At 39.4% G+C, this 27,887-nt stretch overlaps 1 protein-coding gene across 1 annotated transcript in view; it reads right to left on the reverse strand.

Moving 5' to 3' along the window:
• Positions 1–6,019: 6,019 nt before the first annotated feature.
• The window catches only part of STN1 (STN1 subunit of CST complex), a gene marked incomplete at both ends in the record, with an annotated part of 39,195 nt that continues 17,327 nt past the window's right edge, over positions 6,020–27,887 (reverse strand). The window contains 8 exon segments of the mRNA XM_079535933.1: positions 6,020–6,177; positions 9,953–10,025; positions 10,611–10,736; positions 17,452–17,611; positions 18,127–18,238; positions 19,367–19,528; positions 21,033–21,104; positions 25,548–25,643. Of these exon segments, the coding sequence (XP_079392059.1) occupies positions 6,020–6,177; positions 9,953–10,025; positions 10,611–10,736; positions 17,452–17,611; positions 18,127–18,238; positions 19,367–19,528; positions 21,033–21,104; positions 25,548–25,643 (959 nt within the window).

Raw genomic sequence — 27,887 nt, forward strand, 5'->3', positions numbered from 1 at the left:
TGGTTCAGGTTCTGTGGACGTTACAGCAAAGAAGTTTTATGCACATGCAAGAACAACTCCTACACTCTCAATGTGAATGACTTAAGTTTTGGCAGTAGGAGAAAAAACGAACTCCAAGCACCCTTTTTCCATTTCTTTACCACCTTGTACACTGGCAAGAAAGCATTTTAAAATTGGGAAGGCCTGTAGGGCTTTCTGTGATGACTATTTTTGGGGAAAGCATTTGTGAGAACCAATTCCTCCCTCTTGTTTCCAAATATCACCACAGTACTTGGATGAGGTCTCCACTACTGGGAGGAACCACAAACGTCCCACAGCTCGTAACAAACTTGGCACATGCTTCATTTAATCACACTGACTGTTATGCAGTGGCACATATTTGTGATTTCTCTTACCACTCTCCCTAGCAGAGATGGGACTACTTTCTGCTCTGCTTTACTTTAATTTGGGAAAATTAAAAAGATGAATAAAGAAAGTGGATGTCTCAGCCTATCAAAGCAGTAGTTTAGCTGCAGCTATTCCTCCAGTTGTCAAGAAAGACAAGCAGATGTTTGGGCCCATACATGCTCACACATTCACAACTTGCTCATCCCAGGCTAAGCTGGCAGACAGCTCCAGTTCTAGCTGGTAGGGAAGGAGTGTTCATTCTTCCAATCAATAACAAAAAGCAAGCTAAAACAAGTGCTGTAGGTCATGTTGTGCCAGGTTAATTGGCACCACACTATTCGGTGGTATAACACTTGTTGAAAATTGTTCCTTAAGGTTATTTCTTTCACTGGCAGATTCCAGGTTACGTTATGTTCAAGCAATCTTGTTAATCTGGGCCGATTTCAACTTGTAAGTTACTGTGGCTAAAATAGTATATTCTCCACTGTGCATTTAAAATATATTAGAGGGAACGGGCTGGTGGCATCCCTAACAATTCATTACACAGCTCTCTACCTTGATAAAGATGCTGCAGTTTCCCATCACACTCGTCTGCCTTGGGGAGAACTTTGCCAGCCAACTTCAGGGAAAAACAGTCCATTCAGTTCTAAAAAGAGCACTGCAGAACAAGTAAACAAGTAATTCTCACTGCAGAAGTAACAAAATTTTTTTCCTTGTGATCATCTTGTGTGCGATTTCTTTCATATCCTATGACAATTTCTTCCTTCCCCTTACTGTTGGCACTCACTTGGGCTTCCCTGTTCTATCAGTGCATCCACTTTCTAAAAATGTGCAAGACCATAAGATCTTCAGGTTCTTCACCCCTGTTAACTCACCAACAGAATACAAAATCACTTGGGACAGTGTGACAGAATTTGACAAGTGCTCAGACAGCGTAATTACATCAAACACAGAGTATAATGACAGTTTCTCATCTTAAAAAAAAATCAGTCTAAAAGAGGGGACATTACCCAGTAGATGCACAAACTAGAAGTCTACATCAACTTGATAGAATACCTACGTGATAAAATCTGCAGAAAGGCTTGAAAGTGTCACGGGCAGGCAGATGACTTCCGCCATCTGGAAGAACAACTTGTACTTACTGCAGTGTGGGCAAGATACAGTTGTTTTAATGTTTAATTCTATTTATTTCATACTTGGACAAAAGCAAAAACTCACAGCTAGAAACCTTCAGGGTTTTCCTGAAATTGTAGTTTGTTCCTGCTGCAGTCTACATGGTAAAAGAAAGATCAAGGCTGAAGATGATGTCTGCCTCTTCTGGTACCTGGACAAGCAGCAAAGCACAGCCTGCTGGAAACTGAGTGGGCTGTGAACAACATCAGGTTGGTTAGTTGGAGGAATTATGCTGATATTTTCAGTTGCCAGCAGCTGACAAGGATATTTGAGTTAGGAAAGATAAAGGGAACAGAACGGGGAGGAAGGGGGTTTGACCACAATCCATGGTATAGAGATGAATGATGAGACTACAAATGAAATGAAAGGCCTGAGAAATGACAACTAGAGGAGAGAACAGAGAGCAGAAATAGGTGAAAGAAATTAGGGAGAAACCCTCTGTGCCTGAGAGGGCACATTGCTGGGAATTAAACCCAGGATTCCTGACTCAACATTTTCCTGCTGCCAACCAACATCCACAAAAACATTTCTGTAAAACCAGGCCTCCTCCTAGAAGATGGCAACTAATTATTATAAGTACTCTCATCTCCTGCAGCTGAACTTTTGTTTGCTCACCAGTCTGCAGAGTTAGGACAGGAGAGATGGAGACCATGCTGAAAGAGCAATAAGGAACACAGTGCTACACTGAAAAAGGAAGTTTCAAAATTCAGGTTGCCTTTGGTGTCTGAACTTGCTCCCTTTTCATGTAGAAGTATAAAATACAATCTTTACTAGGGACATCTTTTCCCCAGTAAGCCGAGGATCAGCTCACTTTCAAAGTAAAGCAAATAGCCTATATTTGACAAGCAGATTTTCAGTACTTTGTCTCACTCTCCACACGGCTCCATGACTTACTGGCTGCTCATTTATGAACTCTCATTCTGAATAACGAATTAGCAACTTCTGAGTACAGCATTCATTGATGAAATAAGCAATTATAGACAGATCCACAAAAGTAACAGCTCAGGTTCATATAGCAAATCATTTTATTAGTCAAAAATAAAAGCTTCAGTTCTCAGGTAGTTTGCATACATGCTCTCCTGGGTACAAACATACTGTCCAAAGAATTGATAACAAGAAAGTTCAGAAACCACGTATCTGGATTTCTACTTTCAGGAAGCCATCATTTGTATTAGAGGATCCCTAATGACTTAATGAGGGAACAGGATTCCAGCAAAAGCATTCTATACAAATATGAACCAGGATACCATAATTGCCTCATAGGACATGGAGATCAAAAAGACATGACAGGCAAAGCAACATGCATGAAGAAGTCAGAGAAAGATAAAGCCGATAGTAAAAGCAGAGGTAGGATTAGAGCTAAATCCTGCTCCAGCCTCCAGCCATTCATTCACACATTACCACTTATCCACAGAGTTCTCTAACATTCCTCACCTGCAGATCTCAAGAGTTTTTAATGATTGGTGTTACCAAAAAACAGGGCTTGTGTCCTACAACATAGGGAACCATATTATCCACAATTTACAAAGAGGAAACTGAGGCACGAAGTTAACTATTTTTCCTCTCGTGTAAGCAGATCTGAGGAACTGAAGGCAGAGTTATTCTGTCCTTTGTCTCCTCTCCAGAAAAACAGCTTGCATTTTGCCAGAATATTGAGATATTAAATATTAAAATTGTATGGTAATTTTTTTTTCTAAGGTATTCCATTTCTATGGAAACACACATTTTTAAGGTAATGTAAAAATGCTGACTGCTTTTAAAACCTCCATTTTACTTACCTGCCTTTTACTACCATGACTGTTTCTATGGAAACTAGAACTGGCCACGAAGCAGTCCAACATGAATTCTCACTTGTCAGTTTTACCTTAAAGTGCCACCTTCAAAGTCCTTTAATAAACCAGTAATAGCTGCATTGCCTAAAGTGTTTTCAAATTAAACAAAAAGAGAAAGCGTGCTTTCACTGAATGTTCCACACAATATTTTGTAGGTGTGGTCTAAATCTTAAGAATTTTTTTTTAACAGTATGCATGATACGACTTTGGTTAAGGATATGATCTGTAAACAGAGAGACAGTTTATTAGCAGTAAAAGCCCTAGTGTGTGTAGTTCAACTTACATAAAGGTGACTTATACCAATATGGGTATGTCTAGACTGCTGTCACAGAAGCACACTGTAGAGATGCTAAGTAAACAGGTAAATCAGCCTAATGTGAGCTCTGTGCTCACAGCTAGCTGAGGTACTTCTGTGCAGGCACATGCACATGGTGTTCCCTCTAAGTGCAGGAGGGGGAATGTACTCAATCAGAGTAAGTGTTAGTCTGTGCTGGGTGGCTACTGAGGAAAAAATAAGGCGCACAAGATTAAGTGACAACTACTCCACACTATTGTTCATATTTACAATCTGCATAACTTGAAACTGGGCCATTCTGTTAATTTTTACCTTGACCCTTCCAGTCTTGTAAAAAACAGTGGGCTCCCTTGTGTTCATTCCTATTATTCCCCTAATCAAAGCGAGAAAAATCCCTTCTTCCAGCTCTTGAGGAACAATTTCCAACAGAATACAACCTTCCAAGAGTTGAGTATTGCCAGTAATGACCAGCTTAAAAACTTCAAAGGAAAGGTTCTTTCCAGAGTGACTGATCTGTCTTTCCTGAGAAAAGCTCCTCACTCCTCATCTCTAAGGCTTCACAGTTATCAGTACTTTTAAATCACAACAGGGGCAGGACAGACAGGACACACTTCTTGTCTGCATCAATCCATGATGCATAGAAAATAGGAGGTCAGGAGTTTCAGGCATACTTCATATACAGAAATGTGTTCAGGCCCATATTAAGATATTAAGAAGATACCTAGCTCTAAGTACAGCAGCAGTTAACACTAGGAGTAGTGGCAGCTTGCAGGGAAATCAGCTATTAAGCTCTGCAGCAAGTGGGGAAATGACAGTGAAGTAACTCAGTTTTCCACTATGAACACATACACCATCTCTATAAAGCTGGGGTTTTCCACAGGTCTCTGAATGCAAATGCCAAATATTCCATCACTCCTTTCTCTTAGTCTCACTGAAGCCATGGCTTGGAATGAGGCATATAATATAAAAACAAAGCAGAAACCTGGCACACGAGGCTACTCACTGGCTTTCCTCATGCATTCAGTTTATTTTTCCCTGCTATGTCAATCCTTATAGGGCTTCACGACTACATCTGCCTCCTGGAAGCCTGCTGTTTCAACTGTTACAGGGAAGGTGCTGAGCAGAGAGAAGGAACAGATTCTTCCCTTCCTACTCTTCCCAAATTAATAATGGTATCACCTCCACACTACTAAGCAGATTACTTAGACGATCCCCTGCAGCAGGAAGCCCTCCAAGCACAGATGCTGAACAGCTCCAGGTTTCGAACAGTGGCACATAACAGAGTTCTGATTATTCCAGGTCAAATGTCTTACATGGCAACCTTTTTCAGGCCAACATTACTTCATTCATGTCTTTTGTTCTGCTGCAAGCAAGGATACGGATAGCATTTTTCCTGAAAGTGACAAGGAAGAAGACAAAAGGCAATGGGAAGCATGGAGATCATAACGAGTCTTGCTTGTTTTCGTACTTTCTGTTCCGAAAGACCTAATTTTTTGCTTATATTTTGTGACATACAAAGCAATTTAAAAATAAACAAAGACATTAGCTGATTTTGAAACTTCTGGTCTGCACAGAATCCAAACCAACATGCGTCAGTAGTGCACATGGTAGCCAGGGGAATCCAGACAAGCTTTACAATCAGTGGGGGATGCTGCAGCATGGGGAAGGGGTGCAGTTCCTCATTCCTGAAAATTACTTTTCAGAGCAAGGTGGGGTCTGTTTTAGTAGTGACAAAGCCATGCACATTCAGGAATACACACACATATATACACACATGGGTGTGCCAACATTACCAGGAAGAACAGGTAACCTTTAGATTGTTTGCTTACATGTGCTTTTCCTATTGTACATCATATAAAAAAAGGACAGCTATCACTGTAAGGAAGGATCACAACGTCAGTCTTTAAGTCAGAAAGACGAGTCCTGATGTGACCACTGCTGCAAACAGTACTCTTTAGCAGTGACTTCTCTATAGGGCTCACTGGATGTAGATGTGAGAAAGGCCAGGTCAAATCTCACTGCTAATCAGGGAAGCACATGCAGACAGAAAGCCTGTGGTCTCTTCCAGCTCCCCTGCTATAGAAGGGTGTCCAGAATGAGTTAGATACAACATTCCCCAGTAATAATGAGGAAGTCAGCAAGAATATTAAAACAAACATTGGGACAACTTCTCAGAAGCTGGACAAAACTAGCAGTTACAGAAACAGCTCTTTTTTGTCCCCACTGAGAGCACAGTAGGTAAGAGCTTTTAAGTGCCAGAGTTCTGTTTCAGACATTGCTTATTCTTTTTTACTTTACCCTGACTGGACAAGAACTAATGCATCTTCCCTCTTTAAAATGCCATATAATATCCTTCCATAGTGCTGACAATATCACTGTTGCTCTCCAGCAGTTCCAAAACACGCTGCATCACCACTTCAGCCAGATTGGGATTGTAACTCTGTCGAACACAACTCAGGACATGAAGAAAATGGCAGCCTTTTTCAGCATCTGCAGGAAAAAAAAAAAAAAAAAAAAAAAAAGAAAAACATAGCCAAGCATGAAGGAGACCTCAGCCTAACTGCCTCCTTTTGAATATTATAATCCAAATAAGTTGGGAAAAACCAACAAACAAAAAATGGCATGAGATGCACGTATTCAGAAGAAAGAGATCTACTCTGTGCCAGCAGTTCTCCAATCACCAAACGTCCCTGCAGATCTCACTAGGAGGTGTCAGGGCAGTAACACTCATCATGAGTGTGAATGATAGCTTTATCAGCTAATATATAGAGCTCATATAATACAACCTGACAACGAGGATAACTTCAGGGGCACCTCCAAACCCTTCTATGAAAACCATCTACTTTCTGCAACTGCAGTTCATCACAGAACCTTAGAATTGTTTGAGTTGGAATGGACCCTTAAAGGCCACCTAGTCCAACTCACCTATAGCAAACAGGGACACCGACACCTAGACTACAAAGAGAAGAAATCAGATAAAAAATTCTTTTGCCCATATCCAGTATTAAAAACATCAAGAACAGAAAGCAGGCCTATGGCCAGATGTGACTGCTTGCCCAATGCTGGCATCTTGTGGAAGAACTGTCACAGTGCAACCTTCATTCAACTAGAGATGAAATCCCATTCGTACACTTCACACTTCTCAAACAATTAGTGGAGTAGAAAGTCACAGAATTTCTCAGCTTTATCTCATTCTGAGAGGAAAGAGCCCTGAAAATGTACATCAGAACAGAAATATATAAAATACAACAAGAGACTTTTTTTCTCCTCCATGGCTAACAATGGAGGAGAAAAATGTTAGCATAAATGGAGCACATTAGCACAAGTGACTTTCCTTCAACTCACTCCTCAGCTCATAAGGTAAATCGGACAAAGACACTGAGAAATTTGCACGGAGGTCTGGGACCAGGGAGATCCCTGTCCTGTTTTTGCTGCTTTTGTTTTTATTTTAGCCAACCCCTACCTGAGAATTGGCTAAGCCCTGAAACTCCTTTGGAAGCTGCCTAGAAAAGTCACTGGTAAATAGGAGTTGCTGCTCAGTACAGGTAAATACACAGTTCAGCCCAACTCCTATTAGACTATGGTTCAAGCAAGGATATTTCTTTAGAAGTCAGTGGCACGGATTGATGAAAGACCTTTGTGGCTGCTAACCAAAAACACATTCACCACCCTAGGATGGATAAGGACAGAGAACAGAACAACGCACCTACCCACTCTTAGTGACTGCTGATACAAACAAAGTGGGTACCTGCATTTTGCATTAGTCACAGATTTGTCATCAGAAAGTCAGCGTGCCCATCCCTGATCTGCAGTACATAAATTTCAGTCTCGAATTAGTGACTCAGGTATTACCCAACAGTAGAATGCCTCTTTTGTTCTAAACGCTGGCAGAAAATGGCATTTCAGGGTAGTTGCAGGTATGTACAATAATTAAAGTAGCCCAGATACATGCCTAGGCTACAGATGAAATTTGATGGAATACACACTTTGCAGTGGCGTGATGCTGTTCCTCTTTCACTGACATGGAGTTTATCTTCTGTTCAGGTAAAGGCTATGATTATCTGTCTTGCCTACCAGAATCAGAAGGGATAGAGTTACAGAGTAACTTCCACTTGCTGCATTTAAGCCTAAAAACAGAGTAAAGGAATCAAGAAAAGAAACAAGTCTGAATTAAGTCTACCAATTTGCAGCTCAGTCTGAAGTCCAATTGTACTGTCACCTTTTTCTGACTATCTTTAAGATTCTAGATAGACCCAGAGTGGACTCACATAAGTGAACTTCAAATTAGGCTGTTTGCAATTAAGATTACAACCAAGGGCTATCACATGCTGGCATATTGAACATCAAGGTTTGTGGAGCTCAGACTAGTCACACTGAGGACTTTTTATTTGTACAACATTTCCAGGTAGCTGAGTTGGTTCTGAAAAATGCATCATAAAAAAAAATATTGGGGTGAAAGCAAGCAGAGAATTAGTTGACCTGGATAGACAACTTTGGCTTATCATACATAAAACAGTTTTGCTGTCACGGAAGGTTAGTGCTGTTCTTGAAGAAAAATGGGTTAGAATTTCTTGCAAACAAGGAAGCATTATCACACCTGAGGTATCATCACATTCAGATTTACTCACTACAAGCCTCCTCACTATGCCTGCCAACACCCCAGCAGAGGGGGCCCAACAGTCACACTGATCTGCACTGCTGCAGCAATGCCCAGAGAACCCTCTTGGTTTTGACTGAAGCATTTTGGTTTCCCTTCTTAAAATCCTTTGTTAGCAGAAACCAGAACACTGAAATGGTCCTTCTGAAAACCAGCAGAGGAAAAGAGACTGACTTGGGAATTGTGCTCTCTACAAGAGGAAACTAAACAGATGGAAAGCTTCAAGGAAAACAAGAGGCTCTGCAAAGCAACTATTATTTTTCTGCTCTGTATGTAAGATGACTTTGAGAATTAAAAGCTCTGCGAAGTTTTTTCTGTGACCCACCTACCAGTTTCTGTCTGCTGTTGGCTGGCTGAAATAACTTTTCCACCTATGACAGAGAACTGAGAATACTTTACCACTGTGATAATGCATATCCAGCAGTCACTAATTGCCCTGTGTCAGCTGTACACACATTCTGGGCCTGTATATAGTGGGCCAATTACAAAAAAAAAAAAAAAATGTTTCCAAGAGAACTACCTGATGCATAAAATGGATGGAAGATTTGTTAATGGGATAAAAGACAAAAAAAAACCAATATGACATGGCAGTATCCTCAGGCAAATGAGACTCACCTTTACCTGCTTGCCCAGTAGCATCTACTTCCATCATCCCCAGAGACACAAAACTTCTACTTCCATCTATAAACCACGCCTACAACTGCACCACTGCTTAATGCAACCAGCTGAAAACTCAAGTCATTTCACTTCACTAACCCTTTTTCCTCTCTACAGGATAACCATCACCAATCAGATCCTACACACACTGCTGTAATTATGATGGCAATTTAATATTATACATCTTATATTCTAAGTCAGTCATTTACTCTTTTGTACATTCTCACCCACAAACAGCTACAACTCAGCAGCAAAAGATCCCTGCTGACACATTCTACCCAATGAATTGAGACAAACTCTGAATCAATCTCTCTCTGTAATAAGCAGATAATCAAGCCAAGCACCAGCTACTGCTATGGCAATTAGACACAATAAGGAACAGGGATAACTCTGAAACCAGACAAGGTACATGACATGAAGTGGATTTTTTATATATTTTTTTTTAACATTGAAATACCTACCTATAAAGAACCACCACCTCAGTTCTTGCACTTGCTTAGAAACTTAATGTTCTACTGACATACGTGAATTTTACTGTTGACTTAAGAGAGACTGTCTATACTGCCACTTTTCTGTCAACTCCCATAGAAAAACTGAAGCAGCAAGATTTGCTACATACCCAAAGTAGAAAGCAACTGCCAGTAGGTGCTGACCTAACTTCCTTATATTTGTTTCCTCCCCAAATCTGTATATTTTCAAAAGATACAGATTTAAGATAATGGCTGCTTATTTCAAATGTGACAAGTTTGCTTCCTTTAGGCACGTGCTCTCTCACTCTGCTTACAGGAAGCTGTAGCCACATTTCTTTTAGCTACTCTGATGAGCTACAGGAGCAAATTAGCTTCAAGTTCAAGGGTAAAGACAGTAAGCATACCAAATCTTGCATCAGGAGAGTTTGTCATCAACATATCACCAACTGCTCATCAGAGATCCGAAAGCACCAGTACTTACGCCTAGGTTTTTGACAGTCTTCTTTAATCACATCAAGGGTCACTTTAAGCAGCTCCTTATCGTGGTCGGTCACCTGGAGGAAAAAGTAGACTGCTCTAAATTATCATTTTATTTCACAGTAGACGGCATCAATATTAAAAAGGAATCCAAGGTTCTGATGTATTCTAAAAACTTACATCATCATAACTACAGTCTGCATGATAGGCTGCCTCCAAGGTCAATAATGAATGTTAAATTTTCAATTACCTTTTTTTTAGCAATTAGTAGGATTCAAGTGTTAGGAGAAGAGAATGAAATATTAGAATTCAACCCAAAAGAAGTGAGCTGACTCAAGGCAGCAGAATCCCAAGTTTCAACCTAACCCCAATAAAAAGACCTGTCCCGGTCTTCATTGTGCTCTACTGCATCAGCACACAGTTCAGTAATCCAGTAAACACTGACTGCACCTAGAAGAGCAGGAGAGCTGAAGAATGGCATTGAGCTACAAAAAAGAAAACCCCAAGAACAGCTCAGTGAGCGATATGGGGTAAAAGCAACAGTGAAGAAAGCTGCAGATGAGGCTGATGAACATACACACAGCTTCTGAAATATTTCTACCTTAAAGCTATAAAATTGTGATACCATTGAAAAAGTTAGCAGTCACAGCTCAGTTCCTTACATGGTAGTACAGGTCCTTGGAGGTACTGGGTTTCTGGAAAACCACTCCTTTTTCTTGTAGTTTCTTTATTGCTTCCTTGAAAACACTGTGAATCCTTTTGGAGCTGGATTCACTTCGTGAATTCACCTGGATGGGAAGATAGGAGTGAAGCAGAAGGTGAGAACTTGAAAACTCTCAGCCCTACTGAAGCTGACAGTAACAGCTTCTGAAGACTTCAAGAACAAAAGAACTTCACGTGATTTTGTTATGCATTTTTATTCATTTCAAAATTCAGAAATCTTTCCTGTTACGCATGAACTAACCAACACCTCAGGCTTGAAAAAGAAAAAAACAACAACCCAGAAGCTGTACTGTTCTAAAGAAGCCAGAAATCTAACTGCCTTCTTGGTATTTAGCAGCTATTTAATTATACACTGAGAGTTCTTTTCTCTTGGAATAAACCTGTGATGCTTACAGAGAATTCAACAGTTAAGCTGATCAGCTTTATGATATTCAGATTTTTCCTGTAAGAAAGGGATACGGGAAGAAGCCAGGAAGGCTAGTGCTTTGTAAGGTGATATTCAGGAGGAATCCAAGTGCTGCAGATTTAATCTCCATCTCCTGATATGAAAACGTGGCAGTGTCCAAGGAAAACGAGGAAACTGGTAATGGCAATATTTATTTCTTGTCCCTTGGTTTCCAATTTTTTATTTATTTTACACATATTCTGATCTTGCTTTTAAGAACTTCTCCACAGTTCCAATGAAATAAAAAGAGAAAGTATATGCAAGAAATTACAGCGGGTATATAAGATAAGGATTCCGGAAAGGATTCAGTTTATAAGGCAAGTGAGAAAATGAGTTTCTTGTCAAAGAAGAACAACTTGCCTGAAAGCCTGTAAGTGGGGAGGCTATTAGAAGAAAGGGTTCAGTACGTTGCTAAAAGGGTAGGAAGGAAGAAATGAGAGAAAAAAATAGGGAAAAGCAGGGTTTGTTTGAAAGCAGAGCTAAAAGAGCAGGATGACAAGGGACGTTGGAGTTCCTGAGAAGGGAACCGGAAGAAAATGAATCAACTGTGGAGAAAAGACTGTACAGGTAGGTAAGAGTAAGACCATGAGTTTACTCTTTTCCATCTCTATCAGCCCTACTGTATCTTTCAAACTCACATTTATCTACAAAGCCTGCTTCAGTTCCCCATGTGCTGTTTCCACATCTGTTGGGCACACACTGTGCTCCCTGATTTCCTTCAAGGCGGCAGCTAAACTGTTTCCCACAAACAAACATGCGATGAGTGGGACCAGACCACACCAGAGCAACCAAAGCAAGATTTGCCAAGCCATGTTTTCAGCCATCACCACAGATGCTACCATTCTGTCCTGAAGATAAGTATCAGATACCACATATCCTACTTCAATCATCAGGTCAACTCAAAGAAATCCTGCGAGTGACATAGGCAACCATGGTGCACCAGTATGAATGCACGTGGACACATGGTAACAAACACATTACAATGTAAGAATATCTTTTCACAAAACATTACTTTCATCCATTTTTAAATCTTGAGCGAAACTCAGACTATCTCTAAGATTGGGAGCTGATGCTTCTAGCCAGGAACAGTTCACAGATCCAATGAGGCATGAGCACACTCCACATTTTTCTCCATGCCCTTCCCCTCAATGTTTCAACAGGCCATAATCACAGCTCTCCTTTTTTGTTCCTCTCTCTGTGCCCCACAGCAGCTAACTATCTTTTTTCCTCTCAAGTTCTTAGCCAAAAATAATTACCTAATAGTTCGAGATATTTAACACAGAACAATGGCTATTATCCTCAGTCTTTATTGGCTTCAAGTTTTCTCCTGTTACAGAATTCAGTGTCTGAATGTTTGTCCCCCGAGGCACCACAGCTATATCAGTTTATGCAACAACAGACACTGCTTTCAATGACAAACTTGACCTTACATTTGGACATCATTCGAGTCACACCATTAATACTGCTATAATATTTCTCTTCATAATGCCTCCTACAATGAACTGAAGAAATAAACATTAAATGTGGTAGGAAGGGGTTTTGTTTGCTTGTTTTACAAATGAAGAGTGAATATTTTCTCATCATAAAGCACACTCATAACCATACCTAAAATGGACAGACTTTGCCTCTAGCAGATGCAGGAATAAATCCTCAAAAATTTAAGAAACTGCTTGCAAAGCAACCACCTCAAAACTAATCAATTTTTAATATGAAAGCAAACATTTGAGAAGAAAAAAAAAAAAAAAAAGAAAAATATCTCCAAAGAAGCATGATAATTATTCAGTTTGGCTTAACAGTGAGATCCCGTCAGAAAAGGGAGATAATTAAAAACAGACTCTGTGTGAACTGACACACAGCTCTGCCTGGATGGATACCGAAACAGAATCACTAAGAGCAGAAGTCAAGAGATTGACAGACAGAAGGCAGAGAGGCACACTTGAGAGTGAGAAAATAAGCAAGCAGCTGCTATATCTCAGCATTCCCTCAAATGTGTGGAGTCCAAGGGAACAGGCTCAAGTGGAGAATAACTGCTGCCAAAAAACAAACAGGGGCTCTTGCCCTCTTTATGGGCTTTAACAGTATCCTAAGTTGGAAGAAGTTATTTTTCTCTAGCATGGACTAGAGTGCACTTCTACTTCTCTGAGTAAATCAACAATTTAACCGTTTCTTTGTGCACACAAGCTAGAATTCCTTAATCCGTTCTTTTGTTCATCCAAAATATCTCCAACTTCTCATCCTGCCCATCCAAAAGTCAACAGAATGTCTCCTTAATTCCTCGTCACTTTCTTTCATACCAAACCAGGCCCTCATTTCTTCTGAGCTTGCACTGTCTCCTGAGAGGCAACGTACACTGACGCTTGACTGCTGAGCAGAGGTCTAGAGGAGGTTGGACACAGTGCTACACACAGACAAAAGAAATCTGAGACGATGAAATCCTAGCTGATTTCACATTCCTGCTTTTATTTCAGGAGATTGAAAAACGCTTGCATTTCAACAGTTATAAAAACGTGTCTGTTGTTGTTAAAGTAGTTCCTTCTGAGTCACAGCTTGTTAACTATCGCTTTACTTTTATGAAGCTTTTCATCCAAGAAATTCAAAGCATTTTCAGGTATTAAGTAGTTTAACTGCTGATCCAAAGCAATAACAAGATTTGAATCTGGATTTTGAATTAACCCCTCACAGTGTTCACACATCATCTTTCAAAAGATCTCCCCTCTGGCAAACCTTAAGTTTCAGAGAGCACAGTTCCAGGTTCTCTGAAGTGCTGACAGCAGCTGTTCTCCCCTGCTCTCCCAGTTGAGATTCTTTCTAAAAATGAAGCTGCACATCCAAACGCAGGAGCACCCTAAAATCATTCATCACTTTTGTAAAGCTCACCTTCTTCCCTTTCTCCCCCAGCTATTGAATGATGGTTTTACCATCCAGAGCTTCCCTCCTAGGGCCAGCCAGGAAACATGCAGCAAAGCCAACAGAACACGTCTCCAGAATTAAACTGGTATTTCAACTCACATATTCTAGCCGGTGGCCTTGCTTAGTTTAGCGGACTGGTGCTGTGCAGCCAATTATTCTCTTTATAGCAAAGTAAACTTCCTGCACAATCAATAATTGGTCAAAGAATGACGTGGTACAGGAATTGGGTTGAATGCTGAAAGTATATAATTGGCTCTTTATGAATCACAACACACCCTGATTGTGTTAAAGTTTCCTGGTATAACCACACTACTGTGATACTACTAATAGAAACTAAGCTTTGCAATTTCTCTCTAAGCCTTAGTTTAGACAGGTGACAATTCTAGTGACAGTGATGACAGTGATTCTGGATGTGTCAGTACTGAAGTCCTATCATAAATAAGCTTTGCTACGTTTAAAGTAGCAGTGAAGCTTCCTCCAGAAGAAGGAAGACAAGCACTGACATCAAGAACGTATAAACCAAGGCACTGTGTTATACCTACAGTACAGTATGCATAGCCATAGTAAGCATAAATAAATGCAGTAAAACTCCTTGCTTCAACTACCTGTCATTGCTGACCTTGAGATAACGTTCAAACCAAAGGAAGTACAAAGAACAAAGTTTGGAAAACACAACCAAGTTGAAGCTAGTGACATGCATGAAGTAGAATGAGAGTACTAAAACAGCTCATAATATAGCTTATGCATGGAAGAAATAAGAAAGAAAGGTTAATCAAGACCGGCTGGCTGCAAATTGAATCTATTCTCAATCAGAAACTGCACATATCAAGCTCACATGAACAGATTTACTTTTTTTTTCTGAAAAGAACAAAAAATTAGTTGCCTAAGTCCAGCAAGGGAAGGCTAACACTTAGAAATAGAAGGGTACTGGTTATGTGAAATAAAGCTTTACTATTTTGAAAATAGTAACAGATTTCTTAATTTGTAATAATTTTTAAAAACATCAAGCTACTAGTTCTTACTTATCCTCTGTAACTATAAAATTAAGAAACCTCGTATGTGTTTGAGCAGAGGACGCGATTAGAGTTCAGCTACATGCTTCTGCTAGAGAGAAATTTATTCTGAAGGGCCAGCTGGGGAGCCATTAGGACTGAAACTCAGTGTTGTAAGACAGACAACTTTGTGGGACATGGACAGTAATCCTGAAAATGACAAGAGAGGTGTGAGAGGTGCTGCCTACATCGTTATCCCAGCTACCTCCTCCCATCCTCATGCCCTGTTCCACTCTACTGCCAGTGATTCCATTGCAGCTCAACACCTCCCTGAAAGAAATTTTCCATGAGAAAATTTATGTACTTGCACAATGTTTATCACAATGGGATGGTAAAAAAAAAGATGATGAAAGTGCACGAACATCTCCTAGGATCACACAGAAAGGATGAGAGAAGCAGAGTTTAAATCACAACTGTGCTATAACCTAGAAACAGGAGAAAATTATAAGGCTAATTATCAAAGTACCCCATCCTTTCAAAGCCAGTAGAAGTACAAGAAGCAAACAAGTGTGTACTTTGCTCCGTAGCTTAAGGCTTACATTTGGCCCACTCATCTACCTTGTGCCTTGACAAAATGGCATAACAACTTCATTCTACACTAGCAGTACCCTTTCTCCACTTGATTTAAGAGAGATGCAAAACTGAAGATTATAGAGGGAAGGAAGGGAAGGAAGAAGGATAGAAATCAGATTTCCCTCTTATTTTTGTGAATCAAACTCGGTACTTGACCCTTTACCAATTGAGGGAAGTAACACTTTCAAGAGACTGAGCAGAGGAACAACAAAATACATTTCAAGAGCATTACTAGGAGCACCCTTAAGGCATTCAGGTCACTTGACAACTGAATGTTGTTTCTTATGCAAAGAGATATAAGCCTCTTTGCAAGGAATTAATACCAAAGGGCAGTGGGGAGAACTGCAATTTCTAAATAAGTATCTGTGTGCCCAAATTCCTGGGACATACACTCACGCTTTTGCATCAGGGTCAGGAGCAACAGCTATTAATTATTATGACAGTTCCTCATGACTGTTAGCAATGCTGATGCTGGAGGAGGAGGGTTGTGCCTTTATGTTTGCTCTGCACCAGTTCCTACTTACAGTGGCTCTGCAAGTCATTCATCTTAATCTTTCTATAAATTCTAGAACTTCAGAGATGGACATTTTCAGCATCAGTTACAATGAGCACTACTTCCTTTTATGCAAAGGGTTTGGGAACTCTTTAATATTGTTCCAGCTGGTTTAGAAAAATACCCTGTCTCATTCTGGATATTTTAGTAACAAATTTTTCCTGTCACAAATCATACAAATTCCTGTCCTTGTTTATATATCCATAACTGCTTTAAAGCAAACAACAAAAAATGCCTTAACAAAAATTAAAGAAGCAGTTATCAAGAAGCAGTTATCAGAAACAGTTCATTGAGGCAAACAAGAACAGAGATTGTTTTCATTATTGTTTAGCCTCATCTGCAATGGACTGGCCTTTATTTTTAAGAATTAAACAAACATTATCTATTAACATAACATAGCACTTTTATCTTTAACATGTATGTCAAAATCAGGCTCTGAAAATGACTGCCATGGATCCATTTCTCTACAGAAAACCAGAAAGTAAACAAATGAGTCACAGTACTCTGGTTTAAATGTAGAAGTTGCCATTGGTAACAAGGTTAAATTCATGACTGTTACTTTTGCAGAAGTTTATCACTCCAGTAGAGAGCCTGGCTTGCAATTTATCCAAATAGCAAAAATAATATTAAGCCATTTTACAAAATGTTTTTTGTTCTATCATTTTATAGTTCATCAAGACCATAGTATCTCACTGGAAAGCTTCTTAACAATTTGGTTACTTGCAATTGCATGTAAACAGATTTCATTTAAACCCCACCTTCGGATCCTTTCAGTCAAGGCATTCCACAAGGCCGTACACATTTAACAGGGAGCATTTTTCATTCACTCATTATAATCCACTTTTGAAAGCAACATCTATATTAATACACTGCACTTCCAATGAGAAATAAAACAAAGAATTTGTCCTCCCTTTTCCTGGTGGGGACATCTGCTCCAAAGAGCCCAAGTGCCTTTTCCAATAGTGACATTATTCACCGATTGAGGTAAGTTAGACTGTAAGGTTACTCAGCTCACGTACCAGACCACCCTTAACAATAGAACTGTAGCTTTCTTCACTCCAGTTTTAAACATCCCAAGTGACAAGGCTTCTCAAACCCCAGAAATAACCCCAGAAAGCTAAATCAGGAATAGGCATTTGTAATTTTCAAATCCATTGAAGGCATTAGTTTCTTAGCTGGTTGCTTAGACTTTCAAAAATGAAACTGTTTTCCCCAACAAAGAACTAAAAACAGTTACTTTCACTCACCTGACAGCTGGGACTAGATTTAGGCCCATCAGCTAGGGATACCAGAGAATGAATTGTTTCCAACTCCTGCTGGTAAAAGGTCTGAATTTTGTTTTCCAGTAGGAAATCTCTTACTTTCTCATGCAGCGTTTGGATTAAGAAATCCAAACCTTCTGGTCCACTACAAAAATACAGAGAACAGATTTAAATAAATAAATAAATAAAAATCAAGAAATACATTACAGTTTTTAATAACAAATGTGTAAGTGTAGCCAGATAGACTGGTTTTAAAAGATCAGAAGGTATTTTACTGTCCTTAGACAGTAAAAGAGTTTGAATCTAAACTCCTAAGTAAGGCAGACCATTTTAAAATGCACTGAACACCTCGGTTCAGATTCCCTTGCTCCAGATCCCCTTTCTGTCAGAGATGCAAAAGGTCTGTCTATGCACAGTATTTTAACATCTCACTAATAATCAGTTGGGTGCTTTTTAATTCTTTTCTCAGCTCATGGACAAGTATCTTATCTGTAAGGATTGTTAACTGTTCAGGAGAAAAGAAGGCTGCTATTGTATGCTTGTGCAGAGTACAAATCACAGTGGGACCCTGTTCTATTTTCCTCCAGTTATCACATTAACAAATAAGCAACAACAGAATCTCACACTTTGCCTTTAAACCAGTCTGGTTACCACATTTACCTCTGTCCAGCCCCTGGGCTTTGGAAAGGTTTATCATAAACTTCTCTATACAGGCAGGGGAGCTCCAGCATTCTTGAAATCTGAACATCACACACAGGATCATCCACTTTATCTGAAGCAGGAAAAAGAACAGCTGTATTGGCTTTGAACAAGCATACCTCAGGCGGCACAACAAGGTTTCACACGTTAGTATTAAATTGACAGATTTTGTTTGTTGCTGTTGTTATAAAAACAAAACCAAACCACAAAGGTCACTCCCACTTTTATAGTCTAAAAGGAGGTAAATGATCTGTCGTGGTGCAATGCAAACTGTTCTTTTGCCTGATAATTAAGAATTGGGTATTTTACCTGAAATACATGGAGTAAGCACATAGTAAGGAACTTTACTTGTGCTGCTGATGTTAAAGCAATTTAAAGGCTACACGAATTTTGGGGACCTCCTTCAACAAAACAATGGTTTTATCACCAGCCCTTCAATAGTTTATATATTCATAAAACTTCTGTTTGGAAAGGAGGGCTTTCAGATTTTTGCAAGAGCTGAAAAAATTGATTTTTTTTTCTTCCTTTTTAATCTGAACTACACAAGCTCTTTAAAAGACAGGCTTCCTCAGTTACACAATAGCACAGACACTGAGAAAAGGTGTTATGCAACTGGAAGATCCTAGGATATAAATAATCGATTGATGCCCAAAGAGCTTTGAGATACAGGTCAGCACCCACGGATCTTTGACTGAGTGACTCAAAAGGGGGAATAATTTTCAGGCATTCTGTGGAGTCAGAAAGTTTAGGAAAATGGGCTTTAATATAAAAATGTGACAATAAACTGTTGTCTGTCCTTGGAATGGATGATGTGGGCTGTAAACAACAACTGTTTCTTCAAAGCAGTTAACATTCTTGGTTAAGTGTGACACAGAAGTTCATAATTTTCTTTCCAATGAGTTTTGGCTGTTCTATTTCAATACAAAGAAAACTGAAGAGCACTCACAGATATCCAGTTAGAGTATCTTGTATATTCTTGTATACATTCTATTCATCTTTCATAAACCTTTCAAGAATTCCTCTTGTATAGGTAGTCTTCTTGTCCCACACATTAAGCAGTGTGCATTTTAGTTTTAGCAATGTAAGGTTAGAAAAAAGGCACACGAATGCAAAACTCATTTTTCTAAAGAGATGCCAGAAAACAAAGTGGAAATCATTCAATAAACTACACAGAGCTTGGGCACAGATCCCTGGCACTTACAAAAACATGAAGACTGAATTTCTCTTTGCTGCCTGAAGGTCCGGACGTAACCTCTGACCCTGATGACATCCCCAATCTCCAGCTTGGTTTTCTGGCTCACCATTTCCTGGAATTTCTTCATCTGTTCAAGCACTTTAAGACTGCTGGGGGTGCTTGGGCACTCTGTAAGGAGTGATGGAAAAGCAAATCAGGCACGGAGGCCAAATGTCTAAACATTACTGTAGTCATATTGCTAGAAAAGGGAAAGGTCCCAGGCTTCATTTGTACTGGGTAGCAAAACTTAAGGATGATAAAGTTAGCTTATAATATTACATTTATTTTAACAGTTCACCTGGGGAAGGTATAAAAGGGAAGAGATGTCACAGGTTGAAAAACTGAAATATGAATTGGAAATTGCCAAAATTGATTTTGTCATACTGAGGAGGAAAGGATAAAAAAAGGAAAGAAAAAGGTCAGCTGAACGTTTATATAAAAGAAGCATGAATCATCTGAGGTGAGGCCAAACCATTCATGTGATGTGATGCAATACAGTGAGATGAATGCAACTTGACAGAACTTCTTTTTTATGTAACACACCTTTGCAGGACAGCAATTTCTTCGTTATTTAAAACCTGAATAATGACCTAACAACCTCTGATCATCATTAACGACTTTGAAGAAAACTTCCTGTGCCTCTTGGGAGCTATTTTCTTTACCTAACACAAATTAATTTTCATTAATAAAATAATAGTCAGTCAGTGCTATTGTACATGTAAAATAATAGCATACAAGGCTGAAACAAGAATTCGGAGTCTTCACTGTGTGTCAACCACTATTTCATGCAATTTCTTCCTTATTTAGGAAGAAATTGAGGAATTTATGTTCCTCACAAAAAAAACCTAATTTGTGAGTCCCCATTTCTTTTTTTGTCAAGTGTAAGTTAGTATGAATTACCTGTGTGTATAAAAGTGCTTGTTGCACTGATATCAACACTTTATAACTCCTACATCAAGCTTTCCCTGCCTTTTCTATGCACGTGTAGTCCTGGAAGATTACACTAATGGCATTTATTTCAGTTTCACTAGCTTCAATCTATTACTGGAGCTTTCAGGAATGTCCAATTAGAAATTATCCCATATTTTGATATACAAGAAGGTAAAGTCAGACATTACTGAGTTCTTCTGTCACTGAGTACAAAAACAGATTCACTTAAAATGCACAATTTTTGCTCGTTTAGAACTGTTGAAATCACAAAATGTGTGCTCCCCCTGCATTGAAATCTACTTTTGAGTTCATCAAGCTAGCATACACATAAACAGAAGGAAAATATGAATGCAAACAAAAAAAAAAAAGGAGGAATTCTGAAACTATTGTGCCACAAGGGTGAGAAATGAAGATCAAGTTGGTGGTCAATTGACTGGTTTTATAAAGTATAAGAAGAGGATTCTCTGAAAAATTTCACAGCATGGAAATGAAATACATTATGCTAATAAGGAAAAGGCTTGATAAGTCATAATGCAGTGTTTTTATTGGCACCATGACTGGCAACAACACAAAAAGTAATACGAAGCTCCCAAGATGGCCCAGGCTGTGGGATATGGTTGTTCTGCAAGTGAGATCATTTACTAAATTATTTAAGTTGCAAACAAAAAGTACACTCACAAAGAGGAATTACTTAGTAAGTTACCTGATAAAGATCTTTCTGCTACCATGGGATTTTTCCAGCAGATACAATTTATAACCCCAGTACTATCATCCACTGTAAAAAAAAAAAAAAAATTGCAAGAATTACAGAGAATATGAAAGTAGGCAGTGATGTTCCAAGAAATGAAAATATGTAGATATTCTCAGCAGTCATCTCCCTGCATATCTCATTCTAACCAGGCTGTAAAGGAAAGTGGGGGCTCATCTCCTGCTTTTGGCTTTGAAATAGTCTCCAAACTTACTTGCAGAATACTTCAGTGCTAGACAACATGCCTACATGCACGGCAAGCAAAACAACAGCTAGCTCCTCAAAAAATAAAACTAAAAAAAATATCAAATACTGACAAATGATGACGATTCACTACATATATGGGGTACTAGAGGTTTCTAATTTAATTGATAAAGTCAGAAAGTAAATCAGTGCTGAAAGTTGAAGCTAAACAAATTACAATTAGAAATGAAACACAATGCACAGAAATATTAATACCAAAATGAGAGAACAGCATGTCAGGGCTGGTGGGGAGTGAGGAGGGAGGTAGAATAACAAAACAGATAAAGAGAGTCCTATCTCCAGCTACACTGTTTTTTACGCTAATATTGCAAACAAAGTCTGCTGGCCTTCCCCATTTAAGAGATTAGAATGGCAGCCACCACATCCAGACAGGACAGAGGACTTGCCTATGGTTGTGCCCTAGGCCAAGGATTCCTAATTTAAGGTACCACTTAGTGGCATGCAAGCCACTTCCGTATTAAAAAGCTTAACACCTACCCTCTCCTGAGCATGTCAGCTATCTGGCTTTTCCTGTCTTACTAGTACCTAGGCAAAATAAGTCCTGTGACTCCTGCCCTAGGCACTGTATTGTTCAAGACACCAAAAAAGGAAACAAACAAAAAAACCCAACAAAATAAACTATAAAGCTATCAGAAGAATCAATTGTTCTATAGATCAAGAGACTTCATATGGGCAGCTTGCCCAGCAAACATCCTCTAAGTAAGAAGGTACCAGGTGTCTGTCAAACCATGGCAAGGATCACATTTCCAGTCCAGCTAAAACTCCAAGCACATTGCTCCCTGAGCATAACTGCCTCCAACACTGACCTTCATGAATACGACCTCTTCATAAATAAGAATCCACTTATTCTGTGGAATAAGTGTTTTTGGACACTTTGGACATAAGTGGAATAAATTTTCTGCTGCTCCTCAAACCAGCTCTACAAAATCAGACACTATATATAGATAAAAAGCAACAACAAAGAAACCCCCTCTAACCAGTTACTACAAAAGCATCAGTGGTGTTTACCAGGAAGGTACTGATTGGTATTTGCAGTCGCTTCCTCTGGGAATCGTAGCATCAAAGCAAAATGCCTTTGCATTGTCTCATATGTTTTAAAACAATCTCCCTATTTGAGGGTCTGATCTCAAATCATTGCCTTGTTTTCCTGTTTCCCAGTAGGTATGCTGAACTACTCTGGCACAGACACATTCTTAATAGCAAACGGCATTTATAAGATGCAGGCAATCCCAAATTCCATCACTAGACGTATGGTTGTTTCATTGCTATTCCCCTCCTGAGCTCCCGTGTCTGCAGCTATTTCAATAGATTTAGTTCAGCACTAGTGCAGACAATGATCTAATTAATAGGGTTTCCTCTCTTTGGTACAGATGAAATGCAACTATTTTAGTTGGAGGAAGAGCCATCATACACATATAAAGCTACCAATGCGAGCCAACACTGACAATAAGAAACAGGGAAGACATTTCACGATTATTTTGCTACACAATGTAGATGTTTCCTTACAGACCAAAATACATGCTTCCTAAGAAGAGCTTGGAAGCCAAACAAACAAGGCTGAAGGATTAGGAAGCCAGATGATTCCTCATCAATGTGACTGTTCGAAACTGTAGAGAGACCGACCCATAGTTGACCACAAAGCTGAACTTGGGTTGCAGAGCGAGGCCCTGAAATAAAGCTCCCAAATAAACCTTTGATCAAAAACAACTCCTGAACCACAGGTGAGTGAAAACTATTGCAATTGTATTCTAATCAGACAGGAGAACGTTAATCTATTTTAAATGCGCTCAGGGCATCTACAGGCTTGTGAAAACTTCCTGGGCTCCCCTGCCATCCTTTCTCATCTCCTTGCATTTAATTTTATTTACTTATTAACTCTAGCATTGACTGTCTCACCATCTTGACTCTTACGTTAACTGTTTGAGAAGCAGTCCACTCAAAGTCACCTGGTAAATTAGTAACTGTGTTGGTTTCTTTGTAAGAAGAGTTTGTTTTATGTAGGGCCTAGTGAGTCCACTGAGGCTCCAGTGAGATGTCTGTTTGTAAGGCAAGTGTTCAGCCTTTCAGTATGGTCCTGGAAAATAAGAAAAGCCACATCTGATGTTGTTTGGTTCTCTTAAAAAGGAAAGAAAAGATCAGAAAAGTGCATTGGCTAAAAATATGAGCTTGCTGAAAGCTAGGCTTTAATTAGATGTCCTTTTCCTAACTGATCATAATAAGAGCAATTAAACAAATCAATGTCAAAATGTATGTGCTGTTTTACATGGCATTTAGAATTATTATTAGCCAGGAAAGAGTTAATTCACTCTCTTCTAATAATTACTTTGCTATCAGTATGGATTTGGGCTGTATGGATTTGCAGCACAGAGAGAACCTAAGACTCTCTTAAAATAAAAGGTATATATTCTGAAGTAGACAGATAAGAAATGAGTGGGAGAGATGGTGGCAGTGACACAAAGACATTTCAGTTCTATCACAGAAAAACTACAAAGGGGCAATTGCTTTGTAAGTCACTTTTAAGCAGATGGAAAGTGAGCAAATGCTGAACAGCGCTCCAATTGATGCAACACCTGCTCTGTGACTCACTGACCAGAGTCTGTTGAACTGAGAGATGCAAGAAGTTACAAGCAGGAAACTGTCTAAGAAGTTACAATTCTATGCTGCTGGAACCAGCCTGCCTGAAAGAGAGGGCCGGCTAGGTAGAGGCACCCTGCCAAGTAGCCTGAGAATTCAAACCAGGAACTGCTGGAACAAAGAGCAGAGTTAGATGTGAACGAACAGCAGGAAGGCAGGCTGAGAGCTGTATACGTAAAGGTTGGCTGATCTAACACTAAGTTCTTTTTGTTTCTGGTTTCTTTTTATTTCTACTCCTCCATTTTCTGTTCCAATCAAACATTTCCAACAAGCGTTACGTAACACTGAGGCTAGCATGGGAAAGAATTGTCCATTAAATTGCTTTTGCCTAGGTCATTGTGATTCTATCTTCCTCTGTTCTTATGAAATGCTGTCTCCATTTGTATTCTAGTGCAATAACAATAACTGCTGACGTTCAACTAGTTTCAACACTTCATTACATCATCAGTCTCATCATTTCTTAACTTAGGCGCTTGTTTAGTCTGTTCTACTTCAAGTGACTGAGCAACTCGTGCTTTAAAATACATAAACTTGTTATTTGGTGTAATGGCAGGGTAGTAACACAGAAATTAGATGGGAAGAGAGGAGATACCCTATTTAATAAACTTGCAGGGACATTTACGTAGAGCAGACTCAACTCTAAGCAGCTACACTGTTTGGGGTATGCTTCATGCACTGGCAGCCAGTGCTACTCTGCAATGCTGTGGTGCAACTGCAGGTGTTATGGAAGCTGGGACCTGGCTCTAAGCTGTCAATTCTATCTTCTCAACACCACTGTCAGAGGGGGAATTACTGCTGCCTCCATCTTAAAAATGGAAGAACTGAGTACAAAGTGTCACTCCGTAACTTAGCTCCATCAGTTGGAAATTCGTGGCAGCAGACACTGGACACAGGTTCTTCAAATGCCTGCAGAGTAATGATCTATGCCTTTGGCTCCCCTTCCTACTGTGAGATGATCCTTTCCCCACCCCCAGTACTTCAGTTTGCTTTTTCAGCACACAACCAGATGGCTCCAAGTTAATGAAATAGGCTGAATGCAACAGGGAAAAGCAAGAGGGAGGAGTCGACTGTGCTGGTGGTGGCAAGGTCTGGTGGGTAGTACCATGGTTGGGTTGGATTTGCTAAGACACTTTGGCAGCTAATTATAATCAAGCTCAACAGACACTAAAACCTGGCTCCAACACACAATAAAACATATAAAGTCAGAAGGGGTTTCTGAAGCTCAAAAAAGGAAGAAGTAACTTCTTAGAGAAATCATTAAAACCATTTACATGTGACTAAAGAAAGAGCATATATGCAAAAGAAAAACAGTGGGGTACAGTGGCAAGGTAATAACAAAAATTAAATTGTTCCAGATGACCCCAAATCAGTTACTCGGCTTCAGCCATTTATTTTCTCTATTTTAAAAGAGAAACAGTAGCTTGCTAAAGTATTCTGAGCTGGGCATATACTTCATGTAATAAAGTAGATTTGTTTCAAGAATAATCAAATAAGGCAACTTTTAATTTCAGTAACAGTAACTAAGACTAGAGGGCTGATAAATGCAAAAACAAAGATGGAAATTCTTCTTACCTCCATAACTGTGAAAGGCTTCTCGCTCTTTAGTCTGAACCACCATCCCAACAACATCCACCTGTCTCACTGGATGTCCATTATAGAAGAATATACCTAGACAAAGAACACTCCCGGTAAGTATAACTACTTTTTCTTCAACATCCTGCCCTATGTAGGTTTGACTGACAAATGTGACTTCCTTGCATGCTTAATGTGCCTTAAAGTTAATTAATGCCTGCTTATGTGAAAAACCCCCTCGATTAGCAAGTATTGGAACACAAGGAGGAAGTATCAGCTCTATATAGGATATGAAAACTGTGTTACTGTAATCTCAGAACTCGATCAGGCTTTTGCTTTCTTCTACATTTGGATCTGCAGAACTGCTTACTGTGGGCTTAAGGTTTTTTGTTTGTTTTTGTTGTGTTTTTTTTGTTTGTTTGTTTTTACAACTTCAAGTCTTAAGGATAAATAAGTGAATACAATGGAAGCACTTTGAGTTTCTCACAGCGCAGCTGTTCCTGATTAAGGCATTGCCTCCAAAAGGAAAACTAACACAATTCTGTCTTTTATTTCCAGAAGAACAGGAGCCATGGCGTAGGGTAGGGCATGGAGGTGGGTGGGGTGTTAACAACCCTCTCACATTGCAGAGCACACACTGGGCAGTCATCATGGATGGTATCCTGAGCTTCAGTTTCTGAAATAACATGTTCTAAAAACATCCCTTCAGAGCTATTTTTGCACATCTATAAAGGTGACTTGGATAGGAATAATACAAAATGAAGTTCAGGAAATGGCGAGGAATCAAAGCCCAGGGGACTTCCACAGCACTGAGGTTGCCACATAGTTTAATTTCTTTCAAGAGCGTGACCAACATTTTTAACAAACCTTGATGTAAACATACACTGAAGCTTCACGGTCCACTAGCAGGAGAATAACTGGGAAATAAGCTCTGGTTAAATCCTGGTCTAATTTTCAGTCCATGTGTTTTCTTCAGTTTTGGAATACTGTTGTTTTACTGAAGTATGAGGCTATCTGGGATATTCAATAACTGCCTTCTAAAAACTACATAACTCAAGGGTCTCAAAAAGGAACATTTGTCTCAAAGCACGGTGGCAAATCTTATAAAGGGAAAGAGAAACATTGCAACAAGGGAGTCACAAAAACATTCTGTATTAAAAAAAAAAAAAAAAAAAAAAAAACAAACGTGAAATCCCAAAATAACTTGTCCTACATAGGCAGCAGCCCTAAGTGGGCCTGGAATTAGTTTTTCCTCACACACAAAACAAAAACAGCAGTTTCAGAAAAAGCCAAAGGTGATCAGCCAAGCAGGTCACAAACAGGAGTTTTGCTGACACAAGTCCACTGCAATATTTCAGGGATGCATCCACTGCAGTCATCTTAAAACCACACAGTCACCGGTCAGATGTGGTATAAAGAATGTTTAGCAGGTTTGTCCAGTTTTCTCATTCCATTTATCAGGACACAAACACTGTTAGAGAAACTCTCAATGAAGGTGCTCCCAGTGTGCATAAACATTCATTAAATCTTACAAAACATACATGTGAGAAGGTCTGGGTCACTTTCAGGGCAAATCTATGAGGCAGAGACACCAATCTCTTCATGTGCAAACAAGCAACATGTTATTATATTCATTTCACAGTTAGTAAGCTGAGTTTTGGCAAATGACAGTGACCAGATAGAACTGGTTCTCTATATCCCCATAAGCTTACACAGAACTCCACCCTTACTCTCTGAGAAACTACCTGAATTCATACAAAAGATGACATTATAATTACATTATCAATCAGAAGCTGCTGAAGTTGATGACTTGAAGGTGTAAAGAGGGCGCTTTTCTTGCCCCAGATTATCTGTTTAAATTATGTTCACATCAGTAACAATAAAAACACACTACACATCTGAAGCCCTGTGTAGGTGCATTCAATCAAGTAACCCAGTAAATAACATGCACATTAACATGCTGTTATCACAACAGGAAACCACAGCTGCACTTTAGGGGGACTATGGAGAAGGCAACTTCTGGTCCTGTCGTTACCATCACCAAGGAATGAGGTGTTTGCCATTGCTTTAATTTTTATTACCTCCTTTTGTGTTATTTGCAGCTTCCCTTGCTTGTTGATAAGCTGTCACAATGCTGTACTGCATGATAGCTCTGCACACATTTCCGTGGTGTGATTATGTGTTACAACTGAGTTTGACACCCACTCTCCTTTCATGGCCTCTAAGTCAACACAACTGCTGTGTTTTTCTGGGTGGTTTTCCAGCCTCTTGTCACCATTTCTAGCAGGAGAGTAATTGGACAGGTTTAGTGCTTTCCTCTGTGTTCTTTTAAGGGATTAG

Source organism: Tetrao urogallus, assembly GCF_951394365.1.
Source record: "Tetrao urogallus genome assembly, chromosome: 5".
Lineage (NCBI taxonomy): Eukaryota > Metazoa > Chordata > Aves > Galliformes > Phasianidae > Tetrao > Tetrao urogallus.